The sequence below is a fragment of the Brachyhypopomus gauderio genome, chromosome 11 (assembly GCF_052324685.1).
Source record: "Brachyhypopomus gauderio isolate BG-103 chromosome 11, BGAUD_0.2, whole genome shotgun sequence".
NCBI classification, from domain to species: Eukaryota; Metazoa; Chordata; class Actinopteri; order Gymnotiformes; family Hypopomidae; genus Brachyhypopomus; species Brachyhypopomus gauderio.
This window is the reverse complement of record NC_135221.1, coordinates 6,597,583-6,620,535: the sequence shown is the minus strand read 5'-3', so window position 1 is coordinate 6,620,535 and position 22,953 is coordinate 6,597,583. Positions and strand designations below refer to the sequence as shown.

General features: G+C 44.2%; 2 protein-coding genes across 3 annotated transcripts in view; one reads left to right on the top strand and one right to left on the bottom strand.

Annotated features, from left to right (window-relative positions):
- The window catches only part of macrod1 (mono-ADP ribosylhydrolase 1), a 69,640-nt gene that overhangs the window by 32,060 nt on the left and 14,627 nt on the right, over positions 1–22,953 (bottom strand). The window lies entirely within an intron of this gene.
- Positions 406–22,953, top strand: flrt1b (fibronectin leucine rich transmembrane protein 1b). Its single transcript, XM_077021349.1, has 3 exons — positions 406–613; positions 15,570–15,944; positions 18,443–22,953. The coding sequence occupies exon 3, from the start codon at positions 18,522–18,524 to the stop codon at positions 20,685–20,687; it is 2,166 nt and encodes a 721-aa protein (XP_076877464.1). The 5' UTR covers positions 406–613; positions 15,570–15,944; positions 18,443–18,521; the 3' UTR covers positions 20,688–22,953.

Here is a 22,953-nt window from a genome sequence, read left to right as displayed (position 1 = left end):
AGGTCAATGTCAACCCTGTCCACAGTCAGCAGTCAGGAGAGGGATACTGGATCCTCCAGTACATACGCACTTCAGCAGCACCCCAGCTAACTGCATTCATTATTATTTTATACAGCAAACCTCTAATAAACAATACTTCACTGATCACAGGCAATAAACACGTTCATTTTCGTCACGTGCCACCTTTTTTTTTATGAAAACGAATGTGTTGCTAACGTTGTTGCTATAATTTTCCACTAATTGCTTTTTAATGGTAGGGATGCATGTTTTTACATAAGTTTAGCGCTATAAACCGAACACGGCAAAGGTTTTAACCGTTGCTGCTCTCATGTCCAGATGTGCACACACTAAATTCTTTGCCCCGCTGGGGAGGCGGAGGGGTGGGGTGCGCGAGGGGAGCGCGAGCGGAGCGCAGCACGTCGCTTTGTGACAGAGACACCGCGAGTCTCCGCGCGCTCCGTGCTCACAACCAAGCGCGGTGTGACACAAACGGTTTAACGTCCGTCAAACGGAGAGCGGCGCCGCCACACGAACGCCCGAGTGAAGGAAAAGGAGGCTCTCTGCACCGAAACGAACATAAGCGGAGAGAAATGCGCTCGACGGAGACGGAGAGGTACGTAGCTTCACTAGTTTTGGCAACACTTGTCTCCGTCGCCAGCCTCGTCTACTTGTTCAGTCCGTTTGACCATGACTGTTGAAATTAACTCGGAGTGAATGGGGAGATTATTATTGACAGGCTTTTAATAATTTGCAATCTTGTGCTGTGTTCCCCCCCCCCCCCCTTAAATGCATTATTCGACCATAAAAAAAGCGGCAGTCTGGAAAAATGTAAATGTGTGCGCCGCGTTTGAACAAGTATTTGCATACTATTTTGTAGTCCGGCGCTATCACGGATTTGAGGTACAGCACGTATGGTTCATGTTTTAAGTGTGTGAATGTCACTCTTAAAAGCTTCTTATAAGCGTTTATATTTGTTGGCGTGTTTGATGGCGTTTGAGTGCATTTGCACGGACACCTCCCAACCTGTTAGAGCTGTGCGGTGTGGAGCAGCACCAACACACCTGCCTGCACCGCCGCGCCTGTGTGGCACACTCACGTACGGCACGATGATCGAACATGACAATGTGAAGTGTAAAACAAGAGAGAGACGCTAATATTGAGCAGAAATGTTTTTTTACTCTGAGGAATAATTTATTATATATTTGTGCGCCGTTATCGCGGTCACAATACAGTATGACAGTGAAAGTTCAAGCGTATCTGAAGCTTTCATAAAATGAAGCGTCCGTTACATTATTGTGTTGAAAATGTGGAAAGTTAGGGAAGAGCATACGCACATAAAAAGGATGTACTAGAAGAACCTCAAACGGATCCGTTTGACGTTGATATGGATTTTCAGATGCTAATACTTAACAGTGAGATCAGATACAGATGGAATGTAAATCGATACGTTTTGTGGCAGGGTACAAATCTGAGACCGTGACTCTCAATATGTGCATATATGTAGCGTGGGTACATATATAATGTATGTAATGTGTGTGCGTGTGTACATACACATATATGCACACACACACACACACACACACACACACACACACACACACACACATTACATACATCTACACGCACACCCTTCATCACATTCCCTCACCTCTCCCGTTTCTTCCTGCTCTGTTGGTGAGAGCCAGGACACAGTGGGGGTTTTGTAGACTTGCCAGCATGAGTTCCCAGCCATGCCAGCTCAGTGGGGACAGGGTGTAACACACAACCTGCTCCACATGATACCACCACCATACCAGACCACCGGGGCCCATGTCACTCTCCCACTCCACACACACAAACACACACACACACACACACACACACACACACACACACACACACACACACACACACACACACACACACACACACACACACACACTTTGGCCCAAACATGTAGGCAGGAACTTCCAATAAGGGCTATCAGTTGTGTGCTGCTGTGTATACAGACTTTCTCAAAACATTTTCTGTACTAGAATGGCACATTTTGACAGCTTTTTCTTTCCCTCACATTATTCCTGTCTCTCTTAATAATCCCAAAGTGTTACTTTTCAAATAATAGTTTGTTAAACTACCAGAAATCTTCTAAACTGTATAAATGTTGTTGCACACTCGCACTCATCCACATGCACACATTGAAACACACATGATTTCACAGACTCTCGAGACAATTACAGCAACTCAACAGCTCAAATTAGATTAACAACGTAGACACAGCACAAAGAGAGGAAATATTAAAGATTAAAGCTGTGTGAAATTGATTCTCCACCTTTCTCCCCCCTCTTTCTCTCTCTCTCTCACACACACACACACACACACGTGCACTCATGCATGCTCGTGCACTCACAGCGTTTACATTTTTTTCATGCAGAGTAATATGGGCAGTGTAGTTACTCATGGGAATGCTTGCTTTTGAATAATACAAGATCTTCCTGAGGATCTAATAAGTCTAGTCATACTCCTTCACCATTAACACCGATCTGTGGTCAGTAGTCAGTAGTTGTTTTTAATTTACAGCCGAAGCCGCAAAAGTGGTGTGTGTGAGTCACTGGGGTCCGACTGCACGGAAAAACACGACAGAAAAATAACCCACTGCAGCCAGAAAATACTGTGCAGATTACAGTGCAAAACCCGCATGCACCAACAACCTTACAGCCAAAGGTCTCGCCATGCAGCAACACACGACTGCATCACAACTAGTGGTTATGAAAGTTGCCATTATATAACTCCATTACGCCTCCTAGACTGTTTATTTAGTGAAGTGGATTAATTTAGAACATCTTTAGACACTGTAGCAAAAGGGGACCGACTAGAAATGACATGAGTTAATAATTTTTTCCTAGTGCTGCATGTAATTCAGTAAGTACTTAGGAGATATGAATGCACATGTGGAATCCTGCAGTGATTGAATAGAGCGTGTGTTATCCGGCATAGACTAGGAGACTCCATGAACAAGCTTGAGATGACACCAGTATGAGCGCAGAACCTTTCCTCCCCACTACCACCAATACACACACACACACACACACACACACACACACACACCATACAAACGCACACACTGGCCTCTCTCTGGAGAGGGCTCCCACTCAACAATGAGCAGTTCTGTGTCATCTTCTGCCAGGCCAGGGTTGTCATAGACACCATGAAAATGTACGTCAGCCTTGTTCGTTAATCAATGTGGCCATTTTAGTCATCGGCACCGAGTGATTTATTTCGTCCTGAATCAAACGCGCTTCTGTCACGGCGCAGATTTCTGCCCGCATGCCTGGAGTGGCGGACAGCGAGCAGAAAGACGGCGTTGTGTAAGAGCTCGGGGGCGAACGGCTCGTGCCGGTGGCCAGCCCCGCCGAGGTGAACCGCAGCTCTGAGCATCTCTTACAGCACCGCTGTGCCGGTGACAGAGCCTCCCAGAGGCCATTAGCGCCTCAAACACGGCCGTGGTAAATTGAAGCGAGAGGAGGTAGCGACTGCAGCACACGCAGAAGTGCACAGCTCATGTGAAAAAACTAAACAGTCACCAGGGCAGGGCTTACTGCTTCACCCAAGGCAGCCTTAAGCTTTTGTTGCGTTTTTGTTTCCTAAGTCTAGCTTCAGCAGATTTACAATTCTGTACTTGGTCATCTGAGCTCACGTTCGAATGTTTAAGATGGCGATTTATAGATGTGTTCTGTGCCTGAGAATGGCAGCCTTTCAAACTGGAGCGACAGCTGCAGAAACTCCTCGACTACTCAATAATACGTCTATTATGCGGTTTTACTTTAGCAGAATCTTTGTGAGGTGACTCAGACCTAACCTTGGCCTGACATGGTATGGCCTGTGGAGACATAACTCAAGCTGTATCAATGCGGTATGCTTTGTGTGCACACGTGCGCACGTGTGTGTGCATGCACGCACAGGCGATCAGCTTCAGCTAAAGTGGACACACAGGAGAGGGTGAAGCAGGAACCCATTCAAAACCACAAAGAGTATGATTCGGTAGAGATGTGGTCATGTCGTTGTGCAGCCTCGGGGTTATTTTAAATCAGGCCCATACAGGACAGGGCCATTTCCTAGCACCATAGATTGGTGCATGATCACACAGCGCTAGCACAAAGTGTGTTAAAATAGACTGACAACATGTCTGAGCTGGCCTCCTTTAAATAAGACTTCTCCAAACAAAAACGAATTTTCTTTGTTAAATGAGCTGATCACACTATTTGTAACGTGGGTAGAACAGACATACATGGGCACCCACTCATTCACTCAGAGTCACCTCCCTCCACACCTACCAACTCTACCCCACCCACAGCATGGTATCTGATAGTATGGCTCTAACAGAGTTATATAAAATAGTGTAGGGGCCTGCCATTGAAAGGCTAATCCTGTTCAGCTTAGTGGAGACTGTTTGTTGAACATGGTTGGTTTCACTCTTAAATATATAAAAGATGTAAATATAAAACATCCCCACTATATATAAAATGCATTATGCTAAAGGTTGTATATGGTGACCTTTGAGGGTTTCATTAGAAATAAATACAAAAAATAAAATCAATACAATCAACAGAGAACAGTGTGGACAGAGAACAGTAATTATTAATATGTGTGTGTGTGCAGTTCTGTGATTGTGTGTTTATCTGTTTAATTGTGCTTAATGTCTGAAAGAGCAAAATGTGTGTGTATGTGTGTGTGTGTGTGTGTGTTGTGTAGCATAGCAGAGAGAAGATCCCAACGTTTAAATTGCTTGTTTATTTCCAGACACTGCATCATTTACCCAGACACAGACAGTGCAAGCGAAGGAGAGAACGAATAAAGGTACCAGAGAATATGACAAGAAAGAGGTGAAACTAAGAGGTGAAAGGGGAGAGAGAGAGATGATTAGGATCTATCAGTGCGCTTCCGCTAGCCAGTGTCAGGAGTCCATGCATAATTCCATAATTCCAATGAAGAGGAAGAGAAAGACAGAAGGTGCAGAAGCAGTGTGTTAGGCCTAATAGAGGGATATACAGTGATGAGTAGAATATGCACTCAGATGCAGAACTGACTATTAAAATAACAGCATGAAATGGGATTAAGTATAATCCAGCTAATGTGAGGAGCAGAGCAAGGGGAAAGGTGAAAGGACTGGAACATGGCTGACAGGATGAGAATTTTGTTTATAGCATTTACCAGTTCATTAGAGGGAGAGAGAAAGCAGGAATGAGAGATAGTGTCAGAGAGAGAGAGAAAGCAACAGAAGAAGTGGAGAGAGGGAGAGAGGGAGATGGGGAAGGGGGGAGAGAGAGAGGGGGGGGAAATTGGTAAGAAGGAAAGCATCAAATTATTTCAGTCACAAAACACTGCATCAAATTTAATAGGCCGTATTTGTAGAGTGCTGTGTCAGGTGTGAGTGTGAACGATTGAGGGAGAGAGCGACAGAAGAAAGGAAGGAAGGAAAAACAGAGAGAAAGAGAGGGAGGGAGTGAGCAAGAGGCAGTGTTTGAAGTACAGGGAGTGTGACAACGTGACAATTATATCTGGGTGAGTGTAACCGTGAGGAGATCGGATTCAGAGCCGTTTGATTTGATACATACAAGGCAACATCAAATACGCACACTTTCACTCTCACCACACACACACACACACACACACACACACACACACACACACACACACACACACACACACACACACACACACACGCACACACGAGCACCAATGGCAGAAGCAAAGCATAAATGCCTTTAAATTCAGTATCCAGCACAACTCGTTATGTTTTAACCTTTAAAACATTCTTACCTTATTAAACCAGAAATGTATATAGATAGTTTGCTCCCAAAACACCTAAAACAATGGATGAAAATAGGGACTAAGAGTGTATAAGTGTGTGGCAGTGTCTTACTCAGCAAATACTTTACCAGCACATACAGAATGTACCACTCTTCTGGAACAAATGAATTTACTAATATGAAATATTACAGCTTTAAATCCACATGACCTAAATCTCACCCATTAATGAAGTGTGGTAAGCAATGTTAACCATAGCCCCCTTGTATTTACAGTTAGATTAAGCAACAAATTGGAAATTATGTTAGAAAAAATATTCCAGAACTTTTCTGTGTTATCACTTAAGAAATTAAAAGTTATTAATTATCAAATAGATGACTGGACTTACAGATGTTACGTTATATCAAATAGTGATGACTTAATTGTTATAGTGCTAAAATAACTTAAACGATTTCCAAGAGGGCACAGTTCTTGATTTAAAAAAATCATTACAACCATGGGCACAGAAACAGCTTACTGATACATCCTCTGGTTATTGGTTATCATTAATATGTACAGGTACATCTCAATAAATTAGACTATCATCAAAAAGTTAATTTATTTCAGTAATTCAATACAAAAAAGTGAAATTCAAATTTATTGAGATGCACCTGTTTTTTAATGTACTTATTCAAAAATTAAACAGCAATTCATTTCTAGCAGCTATCTTGACTGCTACTAGCCTCACTTGGTGGCAAATGTAATTTGTTGACCGGGGGGCCGGTACAAATTCATTAAAGGGCCGAATCTAGCCCTGGTTCACATTGTTCCGCAGACATTTTAAACATCCAGGGCTTATGCAAAACGAACAGGCATTAAAACGACAGGCTTAAAAAGGTTCATTTCTTCCAATTGCTTGCGCCCCACCTGCAATACCCATGCGCCCCACACTTTGAGAAACGCTGTCCTAGGCCAAAGGTTGTTCTACTGTTCTAACTCATCAGTAGCTCCCTTTATTACAGGATCAAGTTAGGGAAGCAGTGTTTAAATCTTGCATGAAGTTGAGAAGGAGAACATTACCAGCACATCCACTAACACATCTGTATTGAAGGTTGTGCTGATAGAGAGTTGGTGTAAATGGAAGCTGAACACGTATGGAGAACATGTGTGGATGCATTCATCAGGAGTGCATAGCAGGACACACACACACACACACACACACACCACTGTAGGTCACAATATAAATTTTAATCAATATTTTCTAAAAGCAAATTGAAATTGTGATCTTTAAATTATGTCCACCTGGAAATATATGTATGTGCTTTTACTCTAAAACCAAGCCGAACCAAGCCCTCAAAAAACTGTAAAACATTTTAAATTACCCTGAATTTATTTCATTTTTTGTTTAAAACTGTAATATCCCTTCTATACAGTCCCTTATTGAAGAACCAGTTTCAAGTAAATTACAAACAAACAAAAAGAACTAGTAAAACCAGTTACTCAGTTGTTTCTTATTTAAGAATATATTCTTTCAAACATTTTTGTTATCTGTTTGAGGGCTCCTGTAACGTGGCTCGCGCCACGGAGCGAGAGGACGGACACAAGTGCTGAGAAGAGCGAGATTTATTCAGGGGAATACCGTATTCATCGTCGGATAGCCAGGCAGGGTCGATAGCAGGAGGGCAGTCCGTGAAACAAGCAAAGACAGGCATTACAAAGACAGGGAGCACGGGTAACGGGGGAAACACGAATACGGTCAGGTACAGAAACAGCGAAGAAACAGACACGATCACAAATCAAATTCAAAATACCGGACGAAGGACAAGGGAGACTCAGGGGCTTATATGCACAGACATTAAACAAGGGGCAGGTGATGACAATGACACAGGGGCGTGGTAACAAACGAGGAATCAAAACCAACGAGCAGGGCGGGACAAACAGGCAGGGAACACGGACATGAGGGAACCCAGAGTGACAGCTACGAGAGGGGGCGTTGCCCTACGTGACAGAACCCCCCCTCAAAGCGTGCCACTCTGGTGCACGCAAGGGCAGACAGGACAGGGACACAGACTAGGACCGGACAGGGAACCACGGTCCATGGCAAGGGACAGGGACAGCAGACACGGGACGGACCAGAGGGACAGGACACGGGACCTGGGGCATGGCAGGGACAAAGACAGGAGACGCGGAGACTGGCCTAGAGTCGGACAGGGACACGGCATGACATGGGATACAGGGAGACTGGACAGGGCCAGGGCGAGGCACAGGAGCAGGGCTGGACAGGACAGGACCGGGGACAGACACGGGAGTTGGGCCAGAGGACAGGGCAGAGGAGAACACGGAGGCAAAGACAGCATGAACAACAGAGACGGGCACAGGCACAAGGTGGGTGACGACTTGGGGAACAGACACGGGGACCGGGACAGAGACGACACCACAGGAAACAGACACGGGAACAGGAACACAGACCTTGACAGACATAACCACGGGGACAGGGACCAAAACAAAAGCAGGGATGGAACACGGGAGCAAGGGGAACACAGGCACAGAGGCAGGAACACGGGGCGGAGCAGACAACACACTGAGTCCAAGCCCACGCGTGGGCAGCACAGTCTCTGGGGCGACAGGTGCGGCCGGGCGGCAGGCAGCGGGAACAGGAGCCGGCAGACAGGCAGCGGGAACAGGCAGGGTCCGCTGGCGTGCAGCGGGAACAGGCAGGGTCCGCTGGCGGGCAGCGGGAACAGGCAGGGTCCGCTGGCGGGCAGCGGGAACAGGCAGGGTCCGCTGGCGGGCAGCGGGAACTGGAACCGGCGTGGACTGCCGACGGGCAGCGGGAACTGGAACAGGCGTGGACTGCCGACGGGCAGCGGGAACTGGAACAGGCGTGGACTGCCGACGGGCAGCGGGGACAGGAACCGACGTGGACCGCCTACGGGCAGCGGGGACAGGAACCTGGGGTGAGGAGATGCGCTCGGGGGGCGTGTACGCCAAGCCGACGTCCTCGGGGGGCGTGTACGCCAAGCCGACGTCCTCGGGGGGCGTGTACGCCAAGCCGACGTCCTCGGGGGGCGTGTCCGCCATACTGACGTCATCGGGGGGCGTGTCCGCCATACTGACGTCATCGGGGGGCGTGTCCGCCATACTGACATCATCGGGGGGCGTGTCCGCCGCGCTGACGTCCTCCGGGTTCCGAGCCGGCCACTCCTGGGGTGAGTGGCTAGTACTCCCCCCCAAAAAATTATTTGGGAGCCTTAGGGGAGCGGCTTCCGGGATCATCGGAGGGAGGTCTGCGTCACTGGGGTCCTGGGCGAGCCTGGAAGAACACACAGACACAGAAGCCTCTCGGTTGCTCTCTCTGCGACGGCTCCGCCTCCTCCGAGGCGTCGGGAGCTCGCAGTGGCCACCGAGAGCAAACCGAGGGTTAAGCCAACGCTCGTCTGTGCGCTCATTCCGTCTGCCCGCTGCTTGCACCACAGGTTGCTCACGCCTGTGGTGTTCGCCAAGCCGGGCAGACACGTAGCGCTCAATAGGAGTCTCGTCGCGAAAGCCAGTTAAAAGTGACTGCACTTTCTTCTGTGAGCGACGAGACTTCCTTGTTCCCACAACGCCAGGGGTATTCCTGTCTCTGGTTTGTTCGCACTGAAATACCGGAGAGTCTAACCGGATTAAACCAGCCGACATCCATTCACAGTGTTTGAACTCACCAGAGTCTCGCTCTCTCGCTGTGTCCTTACGGGGTCCGGTATTATGTAACGTGGCTCGCGCCACGGAGCGAGAGGACGGACACAAGTGCTGAGAAGAGCGAGATTTATTCAGGGGAATACCGTATTCATCGTCGGATAGCCAGGCAGGGTCGATAGCAGGAGGGCAGTCCGTGAAACAAGCAAAGACAGGCATTACAAAGACAGGGAGCACGGGTAACGGGGGAAACACGAATACGGTCAGGTACAGAAACAGCGAAGAAACAGACACGATCACAAATCAAATTCAAAATACCGGACGAAGGACAAGGGAGACTCAGGGGCTTATATGCACAGACATTAAACAAGGGGCAGGTGATGACAATGACACAGGGGCGTGGTAACAAACGAGGAATCAAAACCAACGAGCAGGGCGGGACAAACAGGCAGGGAACACGGACATGAGGGAACCCAGAGTGACAGCTACGAGAGGGGGCGTTGCCCTACGTGACAGCTCCTCTATACCTATATCTATACCTTTAGGTATACCTGAATATCTTGTTCAGACACTATTTGTTCTTTCTGATAAAACTGTTGTGATGCCATATATTTTCTTCAGATGGTACCAACAATAGATACTGACAGAATAAGGTTCCTCAATGCATTATTGTTACTTTGCTTTTAACTCTGTAGAAAAATATTTTTAGCTATGTTAACGGGTAACATTGCAGGACATTCATGGAGCATTTGGATGCCAGATTGTTTCCTTCTTCGACTGCTGAAAAACTTAAAATTTCATTTTGATCAATGTTTCTTTTGGACTCAAATGTAGTTCATTACTGGATTGGATGTCTGGGATGAACGTTTTAAGAAAACTGATGAGATTCCATATTAGTTTGAGGTCACATGATAACAGCCAGGTTAGTTTGAGCACAGTTTACACACCACTGAAGTGTTTAATTGTATTTTCATCACATTAATGATTAAAACCCTAATGTTCAAATGCAAATATCCATGCTTTCCCACTCCTTTTATAATTTGTATTGCTATTAATTTTTTGATAAACCAGTGTGGGGGGAACAGGTCATTTGCTCTCTAGTGAGAGAATTTAAGAATTTAATTTTACCACTTTGCACCACCATGGATCCACGACCAATAATGATCTGTTTATTATTCCATTCTTTTAAGAAAAAGGTTTGGCCATCAAGTAAAGGACATTCAGGGTCAGTGAAAGGAGAAACAACAGGAGAAACCTGACAGAAACCAAACAGGAGGAGAGAAAGAATAACTAAACACATAAAGCACACTCCTCAGCTCATAAAGTTAATGACTATATGGTTTTAGTACATTCAAACCATGTGAAAAAGTAGGAGGTGCTGAGATTGTCATTAGCCTGCTGTGTTTTAAAGTGGACTGGAAAATCTGAGTAAGAAGCTGGAGAATATGCTAAATTCAGCCTACTTCATCCATAGATGATTATTTTTTGGCAACAAAAAATATCAATTTTGTAATCATTTAGATTAAATTTCTACTGGTTTTAGTTGAAGTGAAGAGAGACCATCGTAGAGGTAGTGTGTCTGCTCACTTTATGCCTGATGTGTTTGCCTTGTGTTTAGCGGGTAGAACAGCAATTTACCACTGAAGGATAATTATTTTTAGCTAGAATAATTTTAAGGTAAATATTAAGTTGACGTGTAATTACAGTGGTGTTCAGTAACGAGAAACAAACATGCAAAACTATAGTGTAAAATTCAGGAGTCAATGAGTAAGTAGCTGTATTGAGGGGGAGGGGGGAGGGAGGGAGAGGAAGAGAGAGAGAGAGAGAGAGAGAGAGAGAGAGAGAGAGAGAGAGAGAGAGAGAGAGAGAGAGAGGCAAGACAGCACACAGTCTGAGTACAGTTCAAAGAATCAAGCAGGTGATGACCACAGCAATATTTTCTCACTACGAGACTAAGAAAGTAATGGACTTGGACTAAGAGTCTTAGAAAGACAAATGGACTGCGAGACTAAGAGAGAAATGGGAGGAAAAAAATTAAATGCTCTATTCACATAAACTGATTTTTTTCACTTTTTTTAAACACACTTCATTTATTTACAGCTGGTCTAAATAAATATACCCATCATATCCATGCATGACCTCTATAAAAAATACAGCACATATTATATGTCCCATTCAAAAAATCTCCCTCAAAATTTACCCACAGCTCCACTGTGCTTCTTAATGAACAAATACTTGCTTGCTATTCATATCAGGCAACATTCAAATGCAAAATGCCAGTATTGGATCACTACAGTAGAAATTTGTATAGTGCCATCTCTAATTTTAGTTCACAGTAAATTTCATCAACAGAAGATGAAAACCTCAAGCTGCTAGATGCTAAAATGAAAACCTCAAGATGAATATTGGAATATCTCATCGTTTGACAGAATTATTTTATAGTATTTGAGTCCAACGTACAGATTAGATATAGATATACTGTTACACCCAAAGTAAGTATTAAATAAGTAGTAAGTCCAGAATGTAGAAGGTTTTTCAGAGATAAATTATGTATAGATAGACCAATGTGAATCTATGTCACATAGATACATAAAACAGAACCCTCACTGCGATCAAAATCAACTTTACTTTGAGAAACATGAAAAACATGAGGTCCGTCTCCAGCAACTAGAATGAGCCAAAGACACACAGGTCCATGAGCCCTTAGTTGCAATGTAACAATGTTAAAAGAGAAATGGGAGAGCAGACAATTTAATGATGGTGAAGGCAGCCTTTAGAGTGCGCGCACACGCACACACACACACACACACACACACACACACACAGCATGCTAGTGTCCCATCTCAGAGTCCAAGTGAGGACATTGCAGGACTTGGGGTGTCCATCCTGTTCAAATTAGGACTCGACGGAGTGTCCTTAAGGAAATGTCGGGCCTTGTGCACATTAAAGGTTATAGCTGACCAATCCTCTATTTTTGTGAGGGAGAGGGAACAAGAGTCAGAATACAGGACGAAAGTAGCGCACGAAGATGGAAGCGAAAAACGCTCCCACTGAAAAACGCTCCCACTGAAAAACGCTCCCACTGAAAAACAAAAACTGAAGCCCACTCAATACAAACAAACAAAAACATGCTCCCCTCACAGCCTATTTAACCTTTTACCCCCGGCCCCCCCTCCCTTCTCCCCTCGCCTCCTCCACTCCCTCTTTCTCTCCCCCTCACTGTTGTAGTTGTTCATGCAAAAAGGCTGCTGTGTTCAGCTCTGTGTTGAGAGGCTGGTCACATCCCTCCATCTCCGTGTGTCTCCCGCCGATTTTCCCTCCCATCGCCAAATTATCCTTGATTACCTTTAGCTAATTATCATCAGATCTCACACATACACACACAAATTATTATTCAGAGCCACAGGCAGTTTAAGACCGAGGCCATCACTAGCTGTAGGAGGGAGAAGAAGAAAAAAAAGAACAAAAAAAATAAAAAACACAACAGCCTGGTTTCCAGACACCTCTCATCAAGGTGTTTGTGGAGAGTAACTGTCAAAGCACCTCTGTGTAGCAATTACTTTCCTTCTCCTGCTTCTGAATGGTACATAATTAGACTTCGCACCGAGGACGGCTTTGATACAGAAACTGAAGCTTCATTAGCTGATGATACTCATGTGGAGGATTTATAAGGGCGAGCCTGCAGAACATTCTAGAATGTGCAGGAGAGTTCTGGAATACACAGGAACCCCTGATGGACTGGATGATGATTCTGAAGTTCAGGCCCAGGCATCAGGGAGGAGCCCAGGTGTTGTGTGCATGTCTCAGGAGCAGACATATGCTCTGGATAATATCCTGACACACACATGTGCCCAGAGGCCACTGCTTGACCAGCAGTGCATCCATCTCCACAGCACCACTGCGAGACACACACACACACTGGATCGACCACCAGCCTGCAGTATATACACACATACACACATGTGCAGTCTTCAGTACAGTACAGTACCAACCCCCTGGGGGAGGTATTCAATCACATCACATTAACCAAGTGCTTTATTATCGCTTTTTGTGACCAGACGCGGACGCAAAATACTCTGTTTGTTTACACTGTTTACGTCTCTATATCACAGTGCCATTTATCAAGCCCTGCCCTGAATTAATAATGTGCTGGATCTGGTGTGGAATAATTATTTTATGATGTACTTTAGTAATATTTTATGACAAAGCAGTGTGAGGGATGAGATAGGCCATTAACTTTTCATGTTCCTTCATGATCTTGAGACAAAGACTAGGAAGTTTGTGTGTGTGTGTGTGTGTGTGTGTGTGTGTGTGTGTGTGTGTGTCACTGTCATGAATTCAGACTCTGGTGGGCTTAAACCCTACATGGCCTGACAGTAATTTCTGTCTACAAATTTCATTCCAATGGATTCATCAATCTTCCTTCTTCTCTCTCTCTCTCCATCTGCCACTCTCTTTCTCTGTCTCTCTGTTTCTTTCTCAACCCCCCACATAGTAAATGAGAAACCGAAAGGCAGAAATGGGGAGAGGGTTATGTGATCAGGAAAGTTAAACAGCCTCACACACACACATGCACACACAAAGCTGTACTAACATTTAAACACACACAGGGAATTCATCACTTATCCCACACTGCCACCCCACAACCCCCCAAACTGTTTCCAGGAAACCACAATTCTCAGAGAACCAGTGAGGCAAGACGAGCTGAACACCAGTATCTGCAGTATCTCCATGCAGCCATCAGCGGATGGAGAACTGTTCTGTTGTGGGGTCACATAGTCTGGGTCAAAGGGCAGAGGTCATAGCTGGTTTTACTGTTATCAGTTCTCATTATCACATTGTATCTGTCTCTTAGCATACAAAAGAGAGGGAAAAGAAAGAATGAAACAGGGATAGGAGTTTGAGAGTGAAAGGAGCAGCAACAGCTAGTGAGAAGAGGGAGAGCAAAACAGAAAAAGGAGCAAGGGGAGGGAGAGAGAGAAAATAAATGGACAGAAACAGAGGGGGAACAAAGCATAAAAAAATCAGCAGAGTGTGAGACAGTGAGTGTGAAAGATACAGAGAGAAATGCAGAGGGAGTCCACGAGAGACAGACAGAACGGTAGAAAAAGAGAGAGAGAGAGAGAGAGAGAGAGAGAGAGGAGAGGTGACAGAGTGTAAACTAATGGGCAGACACAGGGAAAAAAGGAGGAAACATTGTAGACTGAACCACGAGCCAAGGACAGAAGGATGAGGCTCTCGGTGTGCTGATCAGCAGTGGACCCATTCACATATGTGCCTGTCTGGAATCCTGCCCCTCCTTCTCACACCAAGCAGAAGCACTGATTAACTAAAAATCCCCAAATACATTATTGATTTTAATTAGCCCACACATTCATTATTACGCCAGGGAAGCTTCATTCTTTTTGCATTAACCCTGAGAGCTGGAAATGTTCGCAGTCTCCCCACGCAGACCGCTAGAGCTCTCCAGTGATCCATTTCCACCTGCCTCCATCTGCACGGCCCACACTGCAGGCCGTACATCAGGAATATTGTTTTTGAACACCGCTGCTTTCTGATTGGAGCGTGGGAGAGCAGTTAGATAGGGAGTCAATGGGTCCTGGAAGGGACTTTAAAAATTACAAACTCTTTTGCAAAGCCACCACATGTCAGGCCTGGGAAATATAACACAGCACTGCAAAGGATGGTAATGGCCACTGGTGTAAATGTTGTGGTCCCATGATGGCTGTTGTGGTAAACATAAATGCAGAGCAATCAAATATGCAGATATCCCATCCTACAAGTTTAAACATGAATCTACTAGGCTCAGACATCTGTAATTTTTAGGAGACAGAGTGGAGTTTTTGTTTTTTGGTATACTCTAATGAAGAATGCTTTGTGGTGTGGTCAGTGCCACCATCTTGTGAATAAAGTGACCCAGTTAGAGTGCATTTGTGTTTTACTCTGGCCCATGGCTTAGAGCACTCCACAAAAGAGATTTTCCACTTAAATCTGCACACTGAAACGTACTTCTCTGACTTTTAAAGCCGTCTTGTGTTGTGAGTGGTTGGTTTAAGATCGACAGTATTTTAAAGTGGAGCAATGTGAATATGAATGAATTCACTCAGTTGTGATATGTTTTCTTACAGGTCTGAATTTTGAGGTAGTCCTGCCCATCACTGATGTGAGGATACACAATCAAAATGCTGACAATGCTCCTGGATGTACAAAGGCTTCAAGCTAAAACATCAGATACAAGGTCTTTTAGCTTTACAAGCTGGGACAAACAGTAACTGCTTTGTTTCACTAAGGGTGGAGAACTTCCTCTGGATGAAGAAATGCTGGTCTCAGTGCCTACACTGAACAGGAACCCTCACAGAAACGGCTGCTATGTGAATCACTCCCTGACAAAAGAGGACATGCAGTGAGGCATTAACTGTTTTATAGACATTAACACTGATTATAGTTCGAACCCTCCTTATCTGCTACCAAGGCAAAGGATTAACAAATTCATTCTCAAGAGGGTAAGACACATTTTTCCTTAACATTTCTTCTGTGTTGTGGAGACAGGAAAGTCAGCTAAATTAAAAGGTGCTATGTTGACAGTGAGATGCCCAGAATGTCCAACTTAAGCAATATTTAGACATGCTGCCACAGTCACGTGACCTCTCAAACCTGTAGAACCAGGACCTCTGAGATGATGGAAGACAAGAGTCTTTAAACAGAAACCAACTTACTCCCACGGTATCTTACTTTGTGTGTGAAGCACAAACAAGATGGAAAATACAAGAAAGATGAAAGGACAGAGAAAATGGGATGGATACAGGATCCATGGAAGGACAAATCCAAACACCTTAGCTTCACACACAGCAGTTCACACCCACCCACTCATTCACCCACCCACACACTCATTCACCCACTCACTCTTTCCCCCCTCTGTTTTATTCTGTCGGCTTAAGCTAAATGGATTTTGATGAAAGGGCAAGACTGTAGCACATTTTATTAGATATTCAAAAGGGAATCTTGACACTAACATTCCCTCTCCAATTCTCCATTCACCTGCCTCACAATCCCCGGCTTCTCCCGCGTTACAACACAAACACTTCCAGCTAAAATATACATTTACTGCCAAGACAAAATACCAAAATATACATATACTGCACAAGCAGTTAAAACTGACATTTAAAAAATTGTTTTCCATTTTCAGCCACAGTACCTTTTTTTAATAATAATAATGGAACTTATGCAACAAATAGCATTCACCCATTCAACAGAAATGATGTAACCAAAGACACTGCAACAAAAAATAATTCTGAATCGAAAAGGATTTTTACACATTTGTTTGGCAAATAAGTTTCTTGAAAATGCCACTCTTACACCTGCGACAAATACTTTCAATTTGGCGTGGCAAACAACATGCAAAATTATTTCTCACTACAAATCTCGGTCTCCGTCATTCTGTGTAAACCAGCTTGATCAGTTTTGCATGGGAGCTAGCTCTGTTTAAGGGCTTGTTTTGCATGAAGTCTCTGCCTGAGGCAACAGCGCGCTGCAGCCGAGGGGTAGCTAACCAGCTCCCATCTGGCCTGGCCACCAGCACAAACAAGTCCCAGTGCTGCCCCATGAGACAGCATGCTGCAAAAAGAATGAGGTCCCAGCAGAGAACAATGCACACACACACACACATACACCTAGAGTGACAAAAACATACAGGAATACAAACAGGTGTTGGCTGGGTCTCTTTTGTGTCTCTGCCAGCATAAAAGAAAGAAGGAAAGAAAGAAAAAAAGGATGGAAGAAAAAGAAATAAGAAAGGAAAAAGAACAAAAGGTGTAAGCATCCGGCGAACCTATGATAAAGTTTAGTATGCTTGTGCAAAACATACTGCAGTTCATCATAAAACTTCTCCCATGTTTGCTACCACAGCTCAAAGGTTTGTATTATGCAGCTTTGGAGACCAGACCGTCTTCAGAAGTAAACTTTCTGTGCCACTGGAGCACACATTTGGTTGACACCGTATCAAGTTTTTGGGAACAATTTTGTGTAATTGTCTGGCTAGTCATCATGTCTTGCTTTGATTTGCAGTCAATAAGTCTCATGACAGTCAGGAGTTGTGTGACCTCTGACCTGTCACATTTGGACATTCACTTTGTGTTTATATTATTTTGTCCAACCCCTTACCCTTCGACACTTGCATGTTTTACATTAGTAAATCTATTGCTGTTTACTTTAGTCTTGGCAGATGACGAAGAATAATATCATATTTCTTTCTCTTGCAATATTTTAGACCTAAGGGGACAGGATGTAAATTGAATACACAGAGAAGTAATTTCCATCTTAATTGCAAGTGTTTCTCTTCTTCCTTCCTCCATTTCCCTTTGATAAGTTACAGACGGAGGCCTACGTAGGACACACAAAGGAAACAAAACAAAACCTAATATGCCAGCCCAGAGTTTGTGAAGAGTGATATCTTTCTTGGGCGTTCCAAGTAGTCTGTGAATAATTTATAGCATTTTGAAATTTTGAAACAGCATCCATTATGTCAATTTGTAACAACCGACTATGGTCTGCCTTTAAATTCCAAATGCAAATTACCCTAAAAAATAAAAGCAGCAGCATGGATCAAATGTAATATGTTATAAAACATCCCCTGCATCTCTAACCCAGTCCACCCTGTTCTCACAGTCACCCATTTCTCTTTGCTTCTCTGCTTCTTTCATCTCCTCCATCTCCATCTTTCTAAAGTTCAACCAAAAAGATGCAATCAACAGTTCCCTCGTCATCTAAATAAAGCATAATGAGTTAGGAAACAGTTGCTGTTTCATATCCGTCTCAACCTCCTTCCCTCACCAGCCGTGCTAATGGACGCTTGTAAGTGTAAAGGTGTAGTTAACACATGTGGGAGGATTACAGGAGGACAGTAATTTAAAATGTAGATGAGAACACTCTGCATTGGTACCTGTCAAGATGTTGCACTAGCTTAAGCACGAGCCATTCACCCTTCTCTCTTTGATCTCCGTAGGGACCAACAGTGCTGGCGAGAAACCGGAATACATTTTTACAATCCAGAAGTTTGAAGTGGAGCGTCGAAAAACTGCACCATGGCAGCCGAAAGCCTGATCGAGCTCAGAGATTGGCTGTTTCTGCTGCTCCTCTGCCTCACACTATTGGTGGAAGTGCTGGAGTTCGCCGCGGCGACAGCTGCCATCACCGAGGCAGCGCTTGGGGAGGCGGAGCTTCAAGGGGAAGTCCAATGTCCATCAGCGTGCAGGTGTGATGACGGGTTCATTTACTGCAACGACCGTGGCCTGAGCATCATACCAGCTTTACCGTTAACAGCAGCAGTGCTTTATTTGCAAAACAATCGCATTGATAACGCCGGTCTGCCGGTCTCGTTAGAAAGACGAATGACTGTGCGGGTAGTTTATCTTTACGACAATGAACTCGACGACTTTCCAACGCACCTGCCTCCATCACTGCGTGAACTCCATTTGCAGGACAACAACATACGAACGTTGCCTCGTGCCGCTCTTGCACGTTTACCGTTGCTAGAGAAACTGCACATGGATGATAATTCAATTTCAACCGTTAGTATTGAAGAAAAGGCCTTTGCAAATAATCCACGGCTACGACTTCTCTTCTTGTCACGCAACCATCTCTCGAGCATACCATCAGGGTTACCGTCATCCCTCGAGGAGCTTCGATTAGACGATAACCGAATCTCTACTATTCCAACCCATGCGTTCAGAGGACTCACTTCCCTCAGACGCCTATTCCTTGATGGGAACCTGTTGGCAAATCAGCGCATAGCTGACGACACATTTTCACGGCTGTCTAATTTAACCGAGCTCTCTCTAGTGCGCAACTCGCTTCAGTCACCACCATTAAATCTTCCGAGCATGCATCTCCTTCGACTATACCTGCAGGATAACGCCATGGTGCACATGCCAAGGAGTTCTCTGGAAGGCATGCGAAGGTTACAGAAGCTTGACTTATCAGGCAACAATCTTACAACCCTCCCCAGAGGTTTATTCAGGGACTTGGACAGCATTTCACAGCTGCTTCTCCGTGGAAATCCTTGGTACTGTGGCTGCAACCTCCGCTGGTTACACGATTGGTTGCATGTCCGAGGCTCATCGGTAACTGTGAGGGGTCTAACCTGTCATGGACCAGAAAAGGCAAGGGGCAAAACACTTCGGGACCTCACAAGTCAAATGGAACAATGTGAGGCTTTGGTAGATGGACCTGGGGGAGGTGGTGGATTGGGCGGAAGTGATGGAGCCAAGAGAGACAAAGGAGATTTTCCTACAGACACCCCAACTACAACTACCCCTCCACTTCCACAAGGTTCTCTATTTACCCTCAGGTCCAGACGACCCGTGCACAGGTACCCTGATTTGGGACAGGACGGTTCTGTTGCTAGTGAAGATGGGATTACTGGAAAGTCATTGGTCATCAGTGTGAAGCCTTTAACTCCAGAGACGGTCCATATTACATGGCAGGCTGCACAACCAGCTTCAGCTTTCAGGCTGTCCTGGTTAAGACTAGGCAACAATCCGGCCATGGGGTCAATAACAGAGACACTAGTCCCGGGGGACCGACGAGAGTATTTACTTACTCAATTACAACCCCATTCAAGTTATATTATCTGCTTGGTGCCTCTTGTTGTGAACAAGGGGAAATGGACATCCATTACAGCTACAGGGGGGTTAAATATGAACACTGAGTCAGAGCATGAGCACCCTGCTTGTGCTAGAACAGAGACAGCTTATCCCCAGCTTGAACCTGGTGCTGACCAGGGCCAGGACGAACAGGGTACGGATGACCTAACATCCTTACCACTTGCGGGGATTATAGGAGGGGTGACTGCATGTGTTTCTTTGTTCTTAATCTTTGGGATCTTCTGCTGGTATGGACATCGCGCAGGATACCTCACAGCTGATGATCACAATGTCTATGGACGAGACGTTGTTGCTTCCCGTAGTGGTGGTAAACATTATGATGACTATGTAGAGTCTGGTACAATTAAGGACACCTCAATCTTGGAGATCGGAACTCCTGGTTTCCAGATGACGCCACTGGCAACCCACCAGCCTTTGCAGCCAAAGGCAAAGGTTGAGGACATGACATACATTCATACCATTTTCCCCTCAAATAACACAACCCTTTATAGGAGCACCCTCAACCACACAGCAAATCCAGGCTACGGCACCAACCGTGGATACAGAGAAGGAGGAATACCAGATATAGATTATGCCTACACGTGATAACCTATGTACTGTCCCCTCTCTGTTTTGGCCACTATTTTTTCAAACAGAGTAGCTAAGTAGGGGGTTGTTAATTTCTGTAGGTTCCAAAGTAAGGGGTGTGCCAATTCTGAAGTAGCTTGTATATCATCCTTATCCATAATCTTTAATTATGACAAAAGTCTACAGGCTAAGTTGTTTAAAAAAAAGAAAAAACAAACAAAAATAAATAAAAAGTAAAATGTACATCATAATTTACAGGACAAATGAATCATTTAACCCTGGGAATTCAACACATATTCCATAAAGACCAAAATGTGTCACTTACCACTCAAAGCTGGGTGCAAAGCTAGTGCACCCTGTGAAGGGCTTTAATGATTTGTATCAATTAATTCAGGTCATGCTTCAACTACACAAGAAAATGAACCGGACTAATTTTCAAATGCATAATCACGAAGCAAGTCGGCGCATTTGGCACACCCCTAGTCCAATATGCCCTTTGTGCCTCCCTTGGTCAAGTCTATCTGTTACTCAATACAATATGGGGCAAAGAAGGACCCTAGAATATGTTTGTATCACCTAGAAAAAACAAAAAAGTGCCAGAGATACCACTCTTGGTATTGTCATTATCCAAGGTTTGGTGAGTTTTACTGTCCTCCTTAGTACCAATGATGACCTGTTTTCCTTAAGATGCGTCATATTAAGGGGTAAAAAGGATTAGCATAAAAATAAGGTGTATAATGGTATAATGAGGACTCAGGTGTGTATTGTTATAGCTTTACTACCTGTACTGTATATATATCTGCTGGTGGAAATGGGTGCCTTCGAATTCTTGGGGACATGTACTATGGCAACAACAAAAATGAACAAAAAGGGAAAACAAAAAGAAAAAAAAAAAGTCATTTTTGTTTGTTTGTGATTCTGATTCAATGTCCTTATTCTCCCCCTTCTGACTCTGTTGGCTTTGCTTTTGTTCTTACCCTTCTGTTTGTGCACTCTGTGCAAAGACTTTGTTCCCAGCCCAGAGAACCGACGGGTGATAACAGTTCTGACAATGAAGAAACTTAAACTGCTACTGGGTTTCTTTTATTTTAATGAGAGAGAAAAGGTGAGGAGAAAAGGAGCCACAGCAGGGTGAGCAGGAGGACAGATGCTTGTAAAGAAACGTCATGAAAAAATAGAGGTATTTGGTAGATTAAATAAAGTGGATTTAGCCCTCGTCACATAAAAGGGGTTTCCTGTATATCTACAAATTCTCAGTTAAGTTTAGGAATTTTATTCTCTCAAAGAAATATAGTAACAATTAAAATTACAGTTCCTTCCAAAAGACAGAACAAGAAAGGAAATCAGTCAAGAGCTTAAAAAAAAGAAAAGAAAAGAACCTTTTAGAGACAATCATGGAAGGGAGACATTTTTTAAATTGACGATTCAACTCAAACTGACAGGCTGACACAGATAAAGCAGCTATTTTCATACAAATCTAAAACAACCTAATAGGAAAGGCGTGTCAATACAGAACGCGTCTGGGGGAAAAACACGAGTTCTGAATCCAATAAAGGGCATGAAGACCTGTCAGCAAAGATTTCCATGAGTCTAACTCTGTCACCATCAACTCTATATAACAGAACAAGCAGTTTATCCACACGTGTCCTTACGGTACTGATAACGCAGGAATCAGGGAAGTACATAGAATAAAAAATGGACCTCTACATCTTGTGTATGGGCAGTGAGTTGTAGAACAGCAGTCGGTCTTTAAAATGGCTGTGGACAATCTTTAACCCAGCATACTGCATATAAATGGGAAGGATCTCTAGTAAATGTGGAGTGTTAGGAATGTTGGAAAACACAGTTAATAGTACTTAGTCCCTTTAATTTTCCTGCCTTTTATGAAACATTATAAAAGTGAGATATTTGAACAAATAGTGAATCTGTCAGTTCTTCACCTCTCTCTATGGACAATTCTCTGCAATGAATAAATATAGCTTGTTTTTCCAAAAGTGTATGTTTGTGTGCGCGCGCACACACACACACACACACACACACACACACACACACACACATACATATATATGCACATACATGCACACACACAAGGAATTGTGATGAAATCCACATTTCTGTTCTTCCTAAAGCTTTCGAAAATAAATGCATTTTCACGTCATATGAAATCTCTATGTCAGTTCATAAGGACCTTGTGGACCAAAACTGTTCAATTCTAATATTTTTAATAGTTACATGCAAGTATGAGACTACTGTTAATGGGGAAAGAGATAGAGCAGGAGAGAAC